This window comes from Corvus kubaryi, unplaced genomic scaffold, assembly GCF_017639235.1.
Source record: "Corvus kubaryi isolate FWS band 111438036 unplaced genomic scaffold, C.kubaryi_AGA036_p1.0 37352, whole genome shotgun sequence".
NCBI classification, from domain to species: Eukaryota; Metazoa; Chordata; class Aves; order Passeriformes; family Corvidae; genus Corvus; species Corvus kubaryi.
Genome location: NW_024581114.1, coordinates 2,762,065 through 2,780,092, shown reverse-complemented (window position 1 = coordinate 2,780,092; position 18,028 = coordinate 2,762,065). Strand labels below are relative to the sequence as shown.

Here is an 18,028-nt window from a genome sequence, read left to right as displayed (position 1 = left end):
GCAGCTCAGGGATGTGGGATGTGCTGACTTCGAGACCTTGTGGTGAGGTGAGGTGAGATCACCGGGAACAAAATGATCATTACAGGCCATTCATGTCAGAGCTTCATGCTTCTCTGTTTGCTTGCAAGCAAAACCAGCAGCTAATTTGCAAGGCAGCCTTTTGTCCCAGGGCCTTTGATCAATGCTGGCCTGTGTTAATGTTTCAGGAGGCTATTGATTTCTGCAGCAGCTTTTGTTCCTGAATTTATGTGCCCTGGCTTTCAGCAGCACGCACTGTGCATGTTTGATTAAAGCTCATTTGACTTCCTTGCAGTGAGGCTGGAAGCTGTTTTTGCTCCCTGTTTGGAGAACCAAAGCTTGCCTGACTTAGTCCTTTGTGCTGCAGCTTGTGCCACCCATGCAGCCACCAGGATGGTGGGGCTGATCCTGCCGGGCCAAACCCATCCAGCAGTTAATCCCTCGGGCAGACAGTGGCATCCTGGAGAGCCAGGTGGCTGCTGAGATCTCGCATGGAATTCTTTCAGTGGGATACCCGTGTGTAACGTGTCGTTCTGTGTGTGCTCCCCCCGACTCCTCTCTTTCTCCCAGAGTCCTTGGCTGAGTGCTGTACTTGTGCAGTCTGACCATGAATTGGAAGTACAGAATATTCTTTAGTCCTTTAATCTGTCCAGATTCCATAGCTGGGCTGAAACTGGTTGTTGAATAAATAGACTTTGACTTCATCTTTATCTGTGTGCAATTGTGACTGCACTTCTGAGTGAGTCTCGGGGGAAAAAAGCCTTATGGTCATGAGGTTGGCATTTTCTATAAATATACACCACTTCTTTTTTAAAGTTTGGTTTATGATATACTGCATGTAGAAGTTGTTAAACTTCCCTTGGGACCTGATGGCTTTGCAGTGTGTAAGTGGAGCTCTAATAGGTTCCTATTCCCTATTTTATGATGGGAGGAGAACAGATTGGTTTGTACTCTGCAGTTGCTGTGTGTCAGAGGACACATTAATTCACTGACATAAAGACATGGGATTTACTGGCTTGCTCCTTGGTGCTGACACCTCAGATTTGATACAAATGAATTTATAGGTAAAAAATGACTGGTTTCATTTGCAAGAGACTTTCTGCCTGTGCAGAGCAAAAGCCTCCCTGCAGAGCCCAGCCTGGCTCCTGGCACAGGCATATCCCCAGGTGGACAAACAGTTGGGCTGGGTGGACTTTGAGCCCACTTAATGGGCTCAGGGAAATGGTATTTCTAAAGCAAACACGTGCAGGGAACAGGCAGGAGCAGAGCAGAGTGCCGGGCTCAGAACTCCCTGTTCTGCCCAGTCTGCCGTGGCTTGGCTGCTCATCACCAGCCAGTTTCAGATTCTCTTCAGGAAACACATTTTAGATATTTTTAGTAGGGCTTTTGTCCTTCCGAATCAAGAATTGTAGGTAATGTTTTGCCCACTTGCTCCTCCTCACCAACCATCACTCTGAATAGATGTTATTTTAATGTATAATACACAGACATAGTTCAGGTCCACGGTGGGGATCAGTAGCATCATCCCAGTCTGTGGCAGCACAGATTAAAAATGGTCTGTTCTGCCTGTTGCCAGAAATCACCCTTGCGGTTGTGGTTGTGTTCTTTCTTCTGGGGTTTCTATTTTTAAATTAGGCACTGGTAAAATTCTTAAGTGTCTTAAATGTCAGCAGTTAATGTCTAGAACAACATCCTCCCTTTGTCTTTGGAGTGTTTCAGTGGAGCAGGTATTGGTTGTGGTTGTAATTGCTTGTTTGGGGCCCTGGGGAGGGTTTGGATTCAGGCAGGGTCGTAATTGGAGTTAACTCCTGCTCTGCCTGGAGCAGGGGCTGAAGGATTTCCCCACGGAGGCAGCAGGCTGAGGTTATTTGATCACATAAAACACAGTTCAAAGAAACCCTTTTTGTGGGCAATTCAGGTATGTTTGTTCTGATGTTGATTTTTTTCAAGGGGCTGGTTAGAACTTCTCCATTTTTCTCTTGCAACTTGAAAGCAACAACACCTTTTACCTTAGAGGCAGACAAGTCGCCAGGAAATGATGGGGTTTCAAAGTAAGAGAAGAGATTAAAACCACATGCTGTTCTTTGGTTCAGCATCGCATCCGCAGGTTTGAATGGCAGCTGCTCCACTTCTTGAATGTAAGCCAGATTCATTATGCTGTGAAATTATCACTCATTTCTCTAGGTGTGCTCTTTTAACTGCTTAATTAATTTAGATGTGGGTATATATATTCAAATTAAAACACGATTTAGTATGGTAGGGTTGTGTTACAGTTATAGACTTGTTGTTGAACATGTTTTTACTCAAACTTTCAGCTCCTTACACAGGAATATTGAAAAATACCTGTCTGTGGAATGTAGGTTGACAAAATGGCAGAGTCTGTTTGGGTTGAGCCTTGTTCTCTCCGTGAACAGCAGGAGTTGTGGCAGGTTTGGGGTGGTTGTTCCCAGAGCTCAGCAGAGCTGAGGAGCAGAGGTGTCACAGGATGCTGACAGTGACACAAGGGCACCCTCTTCCGAAGCACTGGCACCAGCAGCATCCAGGTGGAGGCTGGCTACTGGTGCTTCCCAACCTCTTTCCTTTCCTAGGGGAGGAGTGAAAAAGCTTTTATTTACTTCTTTCCCTCTTCTGCAAAAGTGAGCAAAACATAACGAGGGATTTTTGTGTGTCTTACCTAAATCATTCTTTTTTCTGGCTGAAATACGTCACGATTCTTCCTAGAAAAATCCAAGTGTGCGTACAGAGAGACAGGGGAAGGCAGAAAGCTGACGAGTCAGATTTGCATGTCCCTCTAACATGCTCCTTCTGTGTTTGCAGGGAGAACTGATCACCTTCTATTACTACTGGAAGAAAACCCCCGAGGCCGCGAGCTCGCGCGCGCACCGGCGGCACCGGCGGCAGGCCGTGTTCCGCAGGATCAAAACCCGCACCGCCTCCACCCCGGTCAACACTCCCTCCAGGCCCCCCTCCAGTGAATTCTGTGAGTGCAGGCTGAAAGCAGAGCATTTATCTTGGTTCAGATGCAGGGAGCAGCAGTGATGGAATGGTGCTGCACCTCCGAGGGGACAGCAAGGAAATGGAGTTCAGGCAGCTGCCCTCTCCCGGTCCTGCACCGTCTGCTGGAACGTGGAAGGTGGCTTTGATCACCTTTGTGCGGTCCTTAAACATAAAAGCATCCTGTAAGGATGGAAATACAGCCCTGGGATTGGATTTCCCTACTCTTTTCTTGGTGTTGTGTTATATTTTCTCCAGGCTTGTTACAGTAATAGGAAATAAAAAACACGGAAAGAAGGAAGTCCTCCATCCCTTTGGAAGGAAGTCCCTTCCATCCTTCTGGGTGACCCCTACCTTCTGCTGGACCTCAGACTGTGCTGCAGCCTTAGGGACTCTTGGAAGAGCACTGGCTTTGCCTGGAGCAGAAGTGTCTAAACCAAGAGCAATTCCCCAAACCAGTGCCTTGCTGCATTGCACAGGGTCCATACGGAGATAGAAACCTTTGTCCATATGAGAAAGGTTTGTTACTTTGTGTGAGGTTTAAGGCTTTTAAGTCTTTCTAAATCCACGTGCCTCATAAAGAAAAGGGGCTGTGGAAGGCAGAGATTGGCAGATGTAAAAATGAACGTGGGCAGGTGGAGGATGTGGTGAGCAGGCAGGACACGCAGTTCTGGCCAGGGGAGAAGGGAGGGCGTAGGAAAGGCCTTGGAGCTTTTCCCTGCTGAACTGGTAGGATTTAGTGCTCATCTCTGTGTGCACAAGGAGCGAGGATCTGGACTCCACAGCTCAACCCAAGATACTCAGCTTGTGAGAGCTTGTGGCTGGGAGGACCCATCCTTATGGATCCGACTGCAGGATGAGAATAAAAACCCATTTAGCAAAAGAAAGCAAGTGCTAGCCTGGGGTCGGTTCTGCAGTCAGGGTTTGAACACCTACAAGTATTAATGTAGGAATTATGGCAGTGGTAGCTATTAAATGTAACCCTGTGTTAATTTGAAGGGTAACGAGTTGCTGACAAAGGCTGATGGCAAGTACTGTGGAATCTGTAAGCTTTAATCATAAACTATAACCTGCATGTACAAAACATCCTCTTGGAGCCTTTAGAAAAACAGTATTCCTGCATCAAGGACTTCTCTTCTAATTAAAGATTTGAACAGAAGAAGCCAGAGGGCTTCCTGCTTGTGACAAATTATAGCCCTGTTACGTTGTGAATTTATAGTGGTGGGACTAGAAAAATGCTGTGCCTCTCAGAGGGGAAGTATTTACTCCTGAGGTGTTCAGAAGATAAGATACAGTTTTTGTGATGGCTGCGTATTTTCAGTGGTTTAGATGCTGCTTTTGAGCTCACAGATGTGTAATCAGATGTGTAATTTGCCACAAAGGAAGGGGACCCTTTGCATATCCTCTTCTTCTTCAAAACATGACATTTTTGCAATGTGAGTTTGCCATGGGTAAAACTTGGAGCCCTGCAGTAAGGATTGGGAAGCTGGTGTTATCCTGCAGTGCCTCTCATCCAAAAGAATCACAGCTTGTTTTTCAAACAGGCCCGTTGTATGTGAGCATTGATTCCTCCACCCACAAACACCTCTGCTGCTGGGTAACAAAATAAAAACCAAAAACTACAGGACCTGTTCATGGAATCTTGTAGAGTAGGTTTTGAATATAGAATATTTGGTTTTAAATTTGATCAGGTTCTAGAGATAAACCTCTTTTCTCTTGAAGGTTGTGGGTTGGGAACACAGCCTGTTGAACTCACCGTGGATAGTATTTGAGTGGCAGCTTACCTGGAAAATGTACCATGTGCTGAATCAGACATTTCAGGAGTTGTATCCCATGGCACATTCCTGAAATCCTCCTTTAACCTGCAGAGTGATGAGGTCTGGTCTTGCTCAGTTTGAAAAATCAGAAATAATGGCCGTGCAAAGCAGGGTGGGTGTAGGGAGTCACAATCTATTTGACTTAATCGTTGTTTTAGCCAAGTAGGAGGAAATAGGAAATTCTGCTGAGTGTTTATTTTCCATTTTCCTCTTTCTCTGTTGTCCTTCCCACCCTCAGTGGACCTGAGCTCGGCCAGCGAAGATGACTTTGACAGCGAGGACAGCGAGCAGGAGCTGAAGGGCTACGCCTGCCGCCACTGCTTCACCACCAGTATGTCCCAGTCCCTGCTGGCTTCTCCCCTCTGCTGCTGCCTGGGGGGCTGGGTTCAGCCAGCAGGAGCAGCTCCTGTGCTGGTACAGCTGTTCACAGCAGTGTGGGGGTGAATCAGCTAAAATATGCAGCGTTCCTAACAGAGTTAATCAGGCTTTGCCATTGCAAATTAATACTGCAGCGACAAAGGAGAGCCCTGAGGTAGACATTTATACAGGAATAAATCTGCATAATCCATAATCTATGTAATCAATTTGTGACATAATGGATCGGCGTTGGGCTGCGACTGTCACACACAAAACTTCCTTATGCTGCACCAAACCTGTGCATCAGCCCCGTTCCTGTGGCTGTTCCTGAAGGTTCTCTGATGTTTGGGCATGTGCACAGATGGAAATGGGAGCCCCAGAATGGGGAAGGAAGTAAGAGGTTCAGAGCTCAGTTCTCTTGCAGAAACCACAGCTTTGGAGAACAACAGCTGCCTGTTAGCTCCCCAGTAGAGCAGATCAGGCTTCTTTCTGTGCCTCAAAACTGTAGTTTCTTAAGCAAACAACCACAGTTTGCAAATTGAACATTGAGGATGTGCACTGGAACAGGACAAAGTTTTCCAGAAACATCTCCAACTTTGTTACCCGTAGAAAAGCAACTGCTTTTGTAGCTGTACCTTTTTTAATAATTCAGTGTGTTTGTGCTGGGGCTGGGGTACTCTGTGAGTTGCTGAGCTGTTGCTTTCCCTGCCCCAAGCCTCCAAGGACTGGCACCACGGCGGCCGAGAGAACATTTTGCTGTGCACGGATTGTCGGATTCACTTCAAGAAATACGGGGAGCTGCCGCCCATCGAGAAGCCCGTGGACCCCCCACCCTTTATGTTCAAGCCTGTGAAAGAGGAAGACGATGGACTCAGTGGGAAGCATAGCATGAGGACACGGCGGAGTCGAGGCTCGGTGGGTTTAACCCTCTTTAATGCAGAGGGGGAAAGGAGCCAGACCCCTAAAGTGGCTGGTTTGCCATGGGCTGTGCCTGCTCCTGCTGCATTTGTGTGTGCCAGGGTGAGCTTTGCTGAGGCTTTCTCTGGAGAAAGGAGATGGAATGTCTCTGTAAACTGTGTTACTTCTCTGTAGTGACTGGCAGTGGACTATCAGCATAAGGGGGCACTGACAGTGCGTGACACATCCTGTGCTGGTGCGTGCCCTCCTTGCAGCTGCGTCCTGTCAGAGTTACGCCCTTGGGAAGAGTTCTAAAAAATTAGATGCTGTTCATGTGGTCTCCTCATGTTACTGGAGTTAAAGCCTCTTCCCTACAGAGAGCTCTGTTTTGCCTTTGTGGTCGGTGTGCTCTGTCTCACTGCATTCTTGCTCGGGTGAGGCACCGGGAGCCTTCCTGGGAGCACAGCACTTGTGAGAGCTCTCACAGCAGCTCTGGGTGATTTATCTTTGAGTTGGGTTTAGCTGATAGAACACAGCAGACAGATTTCTTTCCTTGCCCTTCCTGCTCTTATCTTTCTGATCATGATGATGTGACCATTGATTCTAAATATCTCGTGAGGCTCCACTCCTGGGGAGTGTTGGGTCCATTGCTTTTTTTGGTAGCTAGTCGTCAAAAAAACTGCCAAAATGGCAGGGAAACAGCATTAATTTTTGAAATGCGCTTTACTGATCCCTTATTGCATAGGAGGAGCACAGTGGAGCTGGGGGTTTAGACCCTGGCCTTGGCTGCTTGAATGCCAACAGCTGGACTGTTTCTGATGGAACATGGGAGTCCTCCTGCCTCATGCACTCTTGTGTGTGTGCTGTGTATTGGAACATCTTCCTAATGCCATTTCTAACAGACACTGCTAATTAATGTTTTTGAGTAGACGGATTACGGGTTTGCCTCCTTTCACATTTGAGTCCAGTTGAGCTTTGAAGGAAGAAGTGTAACAACGTGAAATGCTCCAGGTTTTTGCTGTCAGGCTCTTCCAGGGGTGCGTTATCTGTGCCCCTGCCAAGGCAGAGCACTCGGAGAGGCTGGGCAGTGCTGACCCGGCTGTGCTTTCCCCGCAGATGTCGACCCTACGCAGTGGCAGGAAGAAGCAGGCAGCCAGCCCCGATGGCCGCGCCTCCCCCATCGCCGAGGACGTTCGCTCCAGCGGCCGCAACTCGCCCAGCGCCGCCAGCACCTCCAGCAACGACAGCAAGGCCGAGTCCGTGAAGAAATCCACCAAGGTAACGCCTTCCCACCGGGCTCTCCTGGTCGGGGCTACACACCCGAGGCCTCTCGGGCAGGTCAGGAAATGCAGATCACAGGAGGCCGGGGAATCTCTCCGTGACCTGGAGAATCCTTTGTGTGTGGGTAAGGCAGGAGTGGAGTGGTGGTGCAGCCGAGTGCTGCTTTGTGCCTGGCCAGGGAGGGGTGTGAGTGATCAAACCTCTCACGCAGCCCCACATAACCTTACTGCTCTCACGAGAAAGTAATCCCTCCATTTCGGATGCAAATGCAAGCGTTAAGCTCAGGGGAGTAGTGCAGATCAGAAATGCTGTGTTTGAGACAAGTAGACAGTTTTGGGGATTTTTTTTTAAGTAGTACTTAATCTTTGTTTACAAAGGAGTATGAACATTTAGTAATTGAGTCTACTTCTGCTACTGTTTTTCTGGAGGTGTATTTGCTTGATTGTTCAGAGCAAGCTGACAGTTGAGTCTGTTTAAATGAATTAAATGCCTTTCCAAGAGAGCTCTAAAGAAGCAAAGCCACATGAAGCAGGAAGGCTTACCATTAAGCAGTGTGAATTGAAAAGTTGCAAGTTAAAAATAAATATTTTTTTTAAAAATGTCAAAACTGGAGTATGGAGCAAGTTTTCACATTATAGAACTGAAAACTTGGCAGAATTTGAAGTTAGGTAATTATGTGACGCACTGAGCTGTTCCAGGCCATGGGAGAAGGTAGTAATCTCAGAATAGCTATTCCCTGTTAGCCCAGTATCTGAGGGGATCTAAAAATATTCCTCTCAAAATACCAAGAGTAGAGCAAGACTTTAATGTCGCAGAAAGAGTCTTATCCTGTCTCCTGCAGAAATTCTTGCTCCGTCCTGCACCAGTTAATAACTGGTGTTGGTCTCTGTTAGAAGGGTTACCTGACCCAGTTGATCTGCTGTGAGTTCCTGATGGGGTTTGGTCCTGCACAGCTCTGTTTAAAATATCCCTTGAGATGAGGAATGCTTTATTCACTCTTTCTTTTTCCTACTAGTTTGATGTGTATTTGATTGCTTTTAAATACTATGTCAACTCCAGAGTTCTCCTGCTCCTTAATTTGTGTTAAATACAGTGGCACTGGCATACACTCAATTTTCTTTTGCATTTACACTACTGGCAACTGTTGTGTTCTGTGTCCTTTGTGGCAGAAGATAAAAGAAGAGGTGTCTTCTCCTCTCAAGAACTCCAAGAGGCAGCGGGAAAAGGCAGCATCCGACACGGAAGAACCTGACAGGTCCAATGCCAAAAAATCCAAAACTCAAGTGAGTTCCACGGAGGAGTATTTCCTCTTAGGAGAATGGCTTGAGATGGGGAGGGGGTAACAAACCAAAAACACGAAATCAATATAAGCCACAGCAAATTGTAACTTAATCTGTGGCTGGAAAGCGACCAATGTTATAATGTGTTCCTTCTGCTGAAAACAGTGGAGTGATACACGGGGTAAGTCCAGAAGTTGGTTTTCTTCCTTTTGCTATCAATACCAACCGTATAGGAGTACACTTGGATTATTTTCCACCTCCTTCCTCCACGTTTTTTTTAAATTTAAATTTGGGTTTTTGTCTTCTGTGACAAGTTAGAAGACCACCACTGGAATTGTCGCAGGACAAATCTTTTCCGTTGCTGGTGACCCTCATAGTGAAGAAGTGTTTTGCTGTGTTCAGCAGGACTCTGTATTTCAGTTTGTTCCTGTTGCCCCTGGGCACGTTGGAAAGGATCCTGGCTCTGCTGTCTGTGCACCTCCCTTGGATATTTGTGTTCCTGTGCTTGTAGAGGCCCTGTGGGGTTCAAAGAGTGCCTGCAGCTGCGTCTGCACAGCACGTGTGATTGATCCCATCCGTGGCACACTGGGAATGTCTTGCAGCGCTTTTCCTGGGCGCAGTGGTCACTGTTGCTTTTCCCCACAGGAGATCAGCAGGCCAAACTCCCCCTCGGAGGGAGAGGGCGAAGGCGAGAGCTCCGACAGCCGCAGCGTCAACGACGAGGGGAGCAGTGACCCCAAGGACATCGACCAGGACAACCGGAGCACGTCCCCCAGCATCCCCAGCCCCCAGGACAATGAGAGCGACTCGGATTCCTCGGCTCAGCAGCAAGTGCTGCAGGCGCAGCCCCAGGTGCTGCAGGCCCCGAGCGGCTCTGCCCAGGCCGCCGCTCCCACGCCGCCGGTGCCGGCCCCGCTGCCGGCGCTGCCGCCCGCGTCCAGCGCTGCCCCAGCCCCCGCACAGGTGTCACCGCCAGTGCCCCAGCCCTCGGGCCAGCCCCCCGCCCCCGCCGCCCCTCACTCGCACATCCAGCAGGCCCCTGCTCTGCACCCGCAGAGGCTCCCGTCACCCCACCCACCCCTGCAGCCCCTGAGCGTGTCCCAGAGCCAGCCGCCGCCGGCCCCGGCGCAGCCCCACGCGCAGCCCCCGCTGCACGGCCAGGCCCAGCCTGCCCCTCACAGCCTGCAGGCGCAGCCCCTGCTGCCCCATCCCGGCCCTGCCCAGCCCTTCTCCCTGCCCGCTCAGTCAGCTCAGTCTCAGGTGCCCCTCCAGACACAAGCCCCGTCTCACTCGCACTCGGCTCTGCAGGTGACGCAGCCCGTCCTGCCCACCACGACCTCGCTGCAGCAGGCGCAGCCTCCGCGGGAGCAGCCGCTGCCCCCCGCCCCCATGGCCATGCCTCACATCAAACCTCCCCCTACCACCCCCATCCCGCAGCTCCCCACTGCTCCGGCCCACAAGCACCCTCCCCATCTCTCTGGCCCGTCTCCATTCTCCATGAACTCCAACTTGCCTCCACCGCCCGCTCTGAAGCCTCTAAGCTCCCTCTCGACTCACCATCCTCCATCTGCACACCCTCCTCCCCTGCAGCTGATGCCTCAAAGCCAACCACTGCAGTCCTCGCAAGCCCAGCCTCCTGTTCTGACCCAGAGCCAGAGCCTTCCCCCTCCTGCTAGCCACCCCCCTTCTGGACTCCATCAGGTATCCTCCCAGCCCCCCTTCTCTCAGCACCCCTTTGTGCCCGGGGGCCCCCCTTCCATCACGCCTCCTTCGTGCCCCTCCACTTCCACGCCGCCCACCGTGCCTGGCATCCCTCTTCAGACTCCCATCTCCACATCAGCAGCTTCTAGTGGGACAGTGCCCGTGGTGACAGCCTGCACGCTGCCACCCATCCAGATCAAGGAGGAGGTCCCAGATGAAGCTGAGGAGCCGGAGAGCCCTCCACCTCCACCCCGGAGTCCATCCCCAGAGCCCACGGTGGTGGATGTCCCGAGTCACGCCAGTCAGTCAGCCAGGTATGGAGGTTTCATCGGTGCTCTGCTTTCCCTGTTTTTATACTCCACTATCTGTGGACCAGTATGGTACAATTAACGTTCTCCTGGCTTTCAGGGAAGCTGGTAGTGTTTGGTCTAAGGGTAGAGTGGTATTTTTTATTTTGGACATACAGCTCCCAAATCCCCAGACTCTTGCACCTTTCCCAGGGCTGAGTTCTTTCTCTCGTGTTCCTTTCAGGTTCTACAAGCACCTGGACCGTGGCTACAATTCGTGCTCCAGGGCAGACCTGTACTTCATGCCTCTGGCAGGATCCAAACTGGCCAAGAAGAGAGAAGAGGCCATCGAAAAGGCCAAAAGGGAAGCAGAGCAGAAAGCCAGGGAAGAGAGGGAAAGAGAAAAAGAAAAGGAGAAGGAAAGAGAGAGGGAGCGTGAGCGTGAGAGAGAAGCAGAAAGAGCTGCGGTAAGTTCGGTTCTGGTTCAGAGCTGGGTAAGGGAACTGATGGCTGGATCTGACCTGGATGGTGACTGCAGGATGCAGATCCCCAGGAGCACTTCAATCCTGTCCAGTCAGGGGTCTCTGAGCATGGAGCTGTGTGTGTGTTCTGAGCACCTCCCAACCATCCTGGGGCTGTCTTCTCTTAAAAGGAAATGCAGAGTTTCTGCCCCTGGTCTGGTTGTGTGGGAAGCCAGAGCAGCTGGGGAGAACTAGGCCAAGTGTTGACATTTAACTTGCAGTAGGAGAACACTGTGCAGATACAATGAATGCCCTTGTGTCCCTTGCACTACGGTGCAGGCCCACGAGTGCTGTCTCCTGAAGAGGGGCTGAGACAGAGGGGAGGTGTGTGTGTGTGTGTCTGAGGTGCTCTAAGCCGAGTGCGCTGAACTGAGATCTCTCCCTATTGTGTGCAGCAGAAGGTGTCCAGCTCCTCCCACGAGGGCCGTCTCGGCGAGTCCCAGCTCAGCGGGCCAGCCCACATGAGGCCTTCCTTCGAGCCCCCCCCGACCACCATCGCGGCGGTGCCCCCCTACATCGGGCCGGACACGCCGGCGCTACGGACGCTGAGCGAGTACGCGCGGCCCCACGTCATGTCCCCGACCAACCGCAACCACCCCTTCTTCGTGCCCCTCAACCCCACGGATCCGCTGCTGGCCTACCACATGCCCGGCCTCTACAACGTGGATCCCGCCATCCGCGAGCGGGAGCTGCGCGAGCGCGAGATCCGCGAGCGCGAGATCCGCGAGCGGGAGCTGAGGGAGAGGATGAAGCCCGGCTTTGAGGTGAAGCCCCCGGAGCTGGACGCGCTGCACCCGGCCACCAACCCCATGGAGCATTTCGCCAGGCACGGGGCACTGACTATCCCACCCACGGCGGGGCCTCACCCCTTCGCCTCCTTCCACCCGGGGCTGAACCCCCTGGAGAGAGAGAGACTGGCGCTGGCGGGGCCGCAGCTGCGGCCGGAGATGAGCTACCCGGACAGGCTGGCGGCCGAGCGCATCCACGCCGAGCGCATGGCCTCGCTCACCAACGACCCCCTGGCGCGGCTGCAGATGTTCAACGTCACCCCCCACCACCACCAACACTCACACATACACTCGCATCTACACCTACACCAGCAGGACCCCCTACACCAAGGTGAGCCCCGGCAGGTGGGCACTTCCCTAGGGAGCATCCCCCTGTTCAGTCTGCCCGGAACAGGCCCACTCTGACCCTGGAACTCAGATTGCTAAAGCCCTGTTTTCATGTCCATGTTGTGGTTGTGTGGTAACTGAAATGCAGGTGTTTTTTGTGGGAGTGATGCAGGATGGTAACACCACAGTGGTCTTTGTTCAGACTCTCACTGTGAAAGGTTTGCTGGTTTGTTGTGGGTTGGTTTTTTTCAGTGCTGCTGTCCTAGGGCAGCACCTTACAGTGGTAATAATTCATAGTCTCAGAAATGAGTCTGTGCCTGCTCATTTCTAAAGCAAGATACATGGTTACTCCTCTAGAGGTCTGGAGTCCTGGAGATGAGGCACTTAGCAGAAGTTTTCAGATTTTCTGGTGACAGGCAGGAGAGAACATGGCAAGCCAGGCACCAGGTGCTGCACCTGCCAAGTAAGGGGGGGGGAAAAAGTCAGAGTACCTAAAATGCAGGTTCTGGTGTCTGGCTACTAATGCAGTTTGTGCAAGCTAATGTAGCATACTTTGCCCTGGAGCAGTGTGCATTAAATGTGCTGGGATGCCTTCTCTCTTGGAGTTGGAGGGAATGTGAGTGCTGTTGCAGAAGCCAGATTGTACAGCAAGGAAATCAGCAGGGTGCTGTGAGATTCTGAAGGGCTGGGGGGTTGCAGGTAGGAGATGGTGGTGCTGGATATCAGCATTCCTGAAGCTCTTGGCTGTGGACAGGGGCTGAGGCTCACTGCAGAAGTCACAGGTGGGCTCAGTTGGAGGCAGGTTTGCAAACCTTCCCTGACAGCAGAGGAAATGTGACACAGGCCGGGTCTGTCCAAGGATTCTGTTGCCAGGTAAGTCAGCCACTGAGCACCTCTGTGCAGGTAAGTCTAGGTGCTCCCCTGGTACTCGTTCTGGACAAAAACATGGCTTGTACATTGTCCCAGTCCAGAGAGAGGCTGGTGCAGACACAGCCAGCTCAGTTCACTGCCAAGTCTCTGTGTGTATTTGAGAAGTAATTTGGCTTTGTGCTTTGCCAGGTTCAAATACAGTGAGGGGCTCTTGGGTGTCTCCAAGTGGCTCCTCTGGTGCTTCAAGGCTGTTATAACCTGTGTGTCTCTGGGGAAGAATAGAGGCTAGAATGACCCCACATTTCTGCTGTGCAGCAGCTGAGGAAGTTGTTTGGCTTTGTATTCCTTTCCCTGGCGCTTACTCTGCAGTCTCAGGCAGCTGATGGATGCTTTCTCTCCTTCTCTCTCAGGCTCAGCAGGACCTGTTCATCCACTGGTGGATCCTTTAGCAGCTGGACCCCACTTGGCACGTTTTCCCTACCCACCCGGGACCATCCCCAACCCATTGCTAGGGCAGCCACCTCACGAGCATGAAATGCTCCGACATCCAGTCTTTGGTGAGAGCATTTTATGGTCCTTTGCAGGGGTTGGCTTTGATCTGAAATGTCATCTTTTCCTGTGGGGTTTAGCATTTCGTGGTGGGGGGGAGCTGAGCTGTGACTTCAGGTGGTTGTGGTGGTTTGTTGGGACAAACAAGAGTGTGAACGTGGTCCCTGTCTCCCAGGTACTCCCTACCCTCGGGATCTGCCTGGTGCCATTCCACCTCCCATGTCAGCAGCCCACCAGCTGCAGGCCATGCACGCCCAGTCTGCAGAGCTGCAAAGACTGGCAATGGAGCAGCAGTGGTTGCACGGGCACCCTCACATGCACGGTGGGCACCTACCCAGTCAGGAAGATTATTACAGGTGAGAGTGCAATGAAGGCTTTTGGGGACCTGGGAATTCCATCATATTTCTCCACATTCCTTCTTTTTTCCTCCGAATTTTCACCTTTCTTGCTGTGTGCTGAGCCCTGATGCAGTTACAGGTGAAGCTGTGCTGAGACCTGATTTGGGCAGGTGGGAAGCGAGGTCCAAATTCCTGGCACAGGATGAGAGTGGTTGAGTCTCCTCTTGCAGAATCCCCTCTGATTGGGGTTTTTATTGGGATACTTGCTGCAACTGCTGCTTCCACATCTCTGCCTCTTCCATGAGAACAGTGGAGGAGGGTGGGCAGAGCTTTATGGAGGAGAACGGGAGGAGTTCAGTGACCGTGCTCACATATGGGGGTACCCTGTGCTGGGACAGTGCCTGGGGCTGGTGCTTAGAGCTCACAACCTGCAGCCCCTGTTCCTGCAGAGGCGAGCAGGAGGGCAGAGCTATTTCCCAAGTGTCTGACACCTCTTTTGTTGTGTTAAAATGAGTTTTCTTTCTCTTGCAGTCGACTGAAAAAAGAAGGCGACAAACAGTTGTAATAAATTATTTATTTGTAACGCTGGCTATGGAAACCCCAGTCCTTGGGAAGGAGTGGAACATTTTTACATACAAGAAGAGCTACAAAAGGAAAAGAATATCTTATAAAGATTTCTTTATATATTTAAAACAGAAGCAACCACCCAACAAGTAGAGACTTATCAGCATAGTGTTCATTTGTAGAGAAGATTTCTCAAGACTGGTGTGGGTCTCCCTGCATGAAAACGTATTCAGAAGCCTATTGGAAATACAGGACTGTGTGGAATATTCAGAGAACTTCCTGCAATCTTGGTTTTTTTTTTTTTCCCTTTTCTTACCTTACTAGTTTGTTTTCAGTAGGTGCTAGAATCAGGTTCACAACACAAGTCACTGTGCGTGAAGGGACACTCAATGCATCTATAGGTAATTAAAAAAAAAAACAAGGATTGCAAGTAGGTGACATAACAAGCTCTGAATCCAAGTGCTATAATAATAAAAAATCTACTTTTATTTTAATACATTGTAGGAAATCTTCATAATTTTAAAGAGAGCTCAGTTCTGCAGCATGGCTTTTTAAGTCTGTAAATAACTTTTTTTGGGTAGAGGGGAGAAACAAAACAAAACAAACTCCAGAAACGTTTATCTTGATTTTCAGTAACATCACAAATTGTGAATTCCTACCTGGTATTGACAGAATACAGAGTTGATTTTTTAATAAAAAATATATATATAATTATCCCTTTAATTAAAGGGAATGATGGGTATCAATAATTTCAAATGGGTAAAAGCTTGAAATTTGGTTTGATATCAACAATAAGCATTAAAGGGATTTGCAGGGATAATGTTGCAAATGACTGTTTCTGTTCTTGGTTTTTTGGTTGGTTTGGTTGTTCAGGGGTTTTTGTTTGTGTTCCATCTCTCTGTTCTGCAGCTGATTTTGTTGAGTTGGGTTTCTCAGCAGCACAGATGTCCCTTGGACCCCGCTGACCCTTTTGATGCCGCCTTCAACGGTTCATTTTCAGTGTGGCCATAAAACGCTTCTTTCCTGTGACCTTTTGAAACTTAATCCAGCTACACTGGGCTTAGACTTTGGGCAGAAAGTTCAGAGAAATAATCTCTTCTACAAATCTCTTTTTAAAGATGTTCCATGGCTCAGACTAGTGCAGCCAGAGCTTTGTATGCATGTGCATACTTTTGGAGGACGTGCTTTTCCTGGCCTGCTGTTTGATAAGTTCTTAAGAAAGGTGTACTTGGCAACTCAGTGTTCTTAAAGTTGTGTTGCAAAAACCAGTCTGTTTTTCTCTTTGACTGTTTAAGTTTGGGTTTTATAAGCAAAAACTGTTTAACTGCCACCAGTGTTCTGTACCTCAGGAACTGACTGCTCTGGGATGAACGGGATCCAGGGACAGTAACATTTACTGCCTCCCAGCACCACGGTCCCTGCAGGGTAACTCCCTGGATGAGGAGAGGAATACACAGTGAGCATTAATGGAGACAGCTCTGCTTACTAGGAAGGTTTTTTACATTTTTTCCCCCAGTTTTGCCACGGTTTTTCTTTGCTGGAGCAGAGGGTGACGCGACCAATGGACATCTGAATCTGCTGGTCATTTATTTCTGCTGGTGCACAACTCCCCCCATCCTCTCTCTCCACTCACGAGTGCTCTCTGCTGTTGTAGCCTGTTCAGTGTGATGGTTGTGTCCTAGGACTGTACTGAGCCACGTCTGATAAAGTTGTAGTTAATCAGCTACAGGCACAGTGCTCGTCCACCTCCTGCTGCTCAGCCCAGAGCTGCTGTCAGACAATTCACCAGTTAAAAATGTGTGTTCCAGGCCCACTAAGGCAAGAGTAGAGGGGAGAGCAGGGGATTTTTAAGCTGATCTTCCCTTGTTGCTGCCCTCCATTGTAGATTTCTCAGTGCTAAAGCCCTGCTGTGGTGTTGAATCAGTCCAGCTGCTGTGTTTAACTCTGGGTGAAGGTGTTGGGAGGGACAGGTTGGGTTTCTGAGGTGGGGAACCATGAGAGGGAGGTGAAGCCCTTGTCTGTGGCTGTGGGCAGTGATGGGGTAGGTGAAAGGTTTCCTTATGGGAACAGGGTTTGTTTTTGCTCCCAGCTGAGCAGCCAGGAGGATGGGCCTGCTCAGCAGAGTGCCTCAGTTTGCTTTAAAGGTCTCATTAGGCACATTTCAGTTCAATCTCTCCCCTCCTTTTTTTTTTTTTTACCATGTGGAATTGGGGAGTTTGGGGAAGTTCAGCCACTTTGGCAGTTTCTTCTGATCCTTCTCTTGCTGTTTTTTAGCCATAGTTCTTCAGAAAAAGTAAAAGCTAATTCCCTCCAGTGGTCCTCTGTATTCCTTATTTTTCAGCTGAAGTTGCAGTCTGTTCTAAAGCTGTTCATTCAGATATATATTTTTTTTTTCCCAGAAGAGCATTCTAATAATTTATGGGAGGTTTTTTTGTTCACATCATTCAGCAAATAAGCACTGAAATTCTTCCATTTTAGCCCAACGATTAACTACAACTTTACCTGCAGTGGCTCTTGAAGCCATCTCGGTGTTCGATGCCCTGTTAAAAAACAACCCAGACCTTCTGATTTTCTTTCAAGAAATCTCTCTTAATTTTTCCTCTGTTCCGAAAGTTAATTTTTAAATTTTGCTTTAGTGTTTTTGAAACGTCTCTCTTGTTCTATGTCGTCATGGTTGAGCTTGTTTCACTGCACCGTTAAAGCAGAGTGTACATTCTGACTGCTACATTTATATATATCTTGAAGCTTAATGTATATATGAGTAGTTTGCCATGGGATAACACAGTGTAAACAGAGTAGAAACCCAGAAATCGTGACTTCTGTGTTCTCTCCATTTGAGTATTTTGTAATTTTTTTGAAATATTTGTGGACATAAATAAAACCAAGCTACACTACAGCAGCCAGGTTTTGCCTGCAAGTGGAATGTGTCTCTTGATTGTTGTTAGTGGGAGAGGAGTTACTTTTATCTGGGATAGTGTGGGATGCTGGCATGGCCACCTTGTCTGGTTCAAACATGTCTTTTCTTGGCTTTATTTTTTCCCTCTCTGAGATAATTTTGGTTTTAATACACAAACACCAGCATCATGTCCAGTTCCAGTTCTGCATCCTTGAGGCACATTGCTGCTCTACTACCTCATTTTCAGTATAACACACTGTGTATACCCCAGCAGCTGCATTTTTGGGAATTGTTTTTCCTAAGAGATGTTGTTTGTGCCAGTAGAATCATGTTGAACACAACTGATCCAGAGCTGGCAAGAGGCGCCTTCCAAAGGGATAATTGCAGAGAGGGAGATGCACAGTAACTCATTGTCTGTTCATTGTCTTCTGGAAAGCTAAAATTTGCCTTTGAATTCCATCAAGTTGTGTTTGTGTCCACTGTGGCGGCTTCACCAGGGATTGCAGCGTGACTGGTGAGTGCTCAGGACTTTGAGCTGGTGAT

General features: G+C 49.4%; 1 protein-coding gene across 6 annotated transcripts in view; it reads left to right on the top strand.

Annotated features, from left to right (window-relative positions):
• The window catches only part of RERE (arginine-glutamic acid dipeptide repeats), a 177,439-nt gene extending 159,951 nt beyond the window's left edge, over positions 1-17,488 (top strand). For 4 of the 6 annotated variants that reach the window (XM_042032147.1, XM_042032148.1, XM_042032149.1 and 1 more), the window contains 11 exons: positions 2,836-2,998; positions 5,068-5,160; positions 5,902-6,101; positions 7,200-7,361; positions 8,534-8,647; positions 9,290-10,659; positions 10,877-11,099; positions 11,549-12,272; positions 13,549-13,695; positions 13,863-14,043; positions 14,557-17,488. In XM_042032147.1, coding sequence (XP_041888081.1) covers positions 2,836-2,998; positions 5,068-5,160; positions 5,902-6,101; positions 7,200-7,361; positions 8,534-8,647; positions 9,290-10,659; positions 10,877-11,099; positions 11,549-12,272; positions 13,549-13,695; positions 13,863-14,043; positions 14,557-14,590 — 3,411 coding nt within the window. In that variant the 3' untranslated portion in view covers positions 14,591-17,488. The remainder of the gene's footprint in view (positions 1-2,835; positions 2,999-5,067; positions 5,161-5,901; positions 6,102-7,199; positions 7,362-8,533; positions 8,648-9,289; positions 10,660-10,876; positions 11,100-11,548; positions 12,273-13,548; positions 13,696-13,862; positions 14,044-14,556) is intronic. The other 2 variants (XM_042032151.1, XM_042032150.1) reach the window with 2 other exon arrangements.
• Positions 17,489-18,028: the final 540 nt, after the last annotated feature.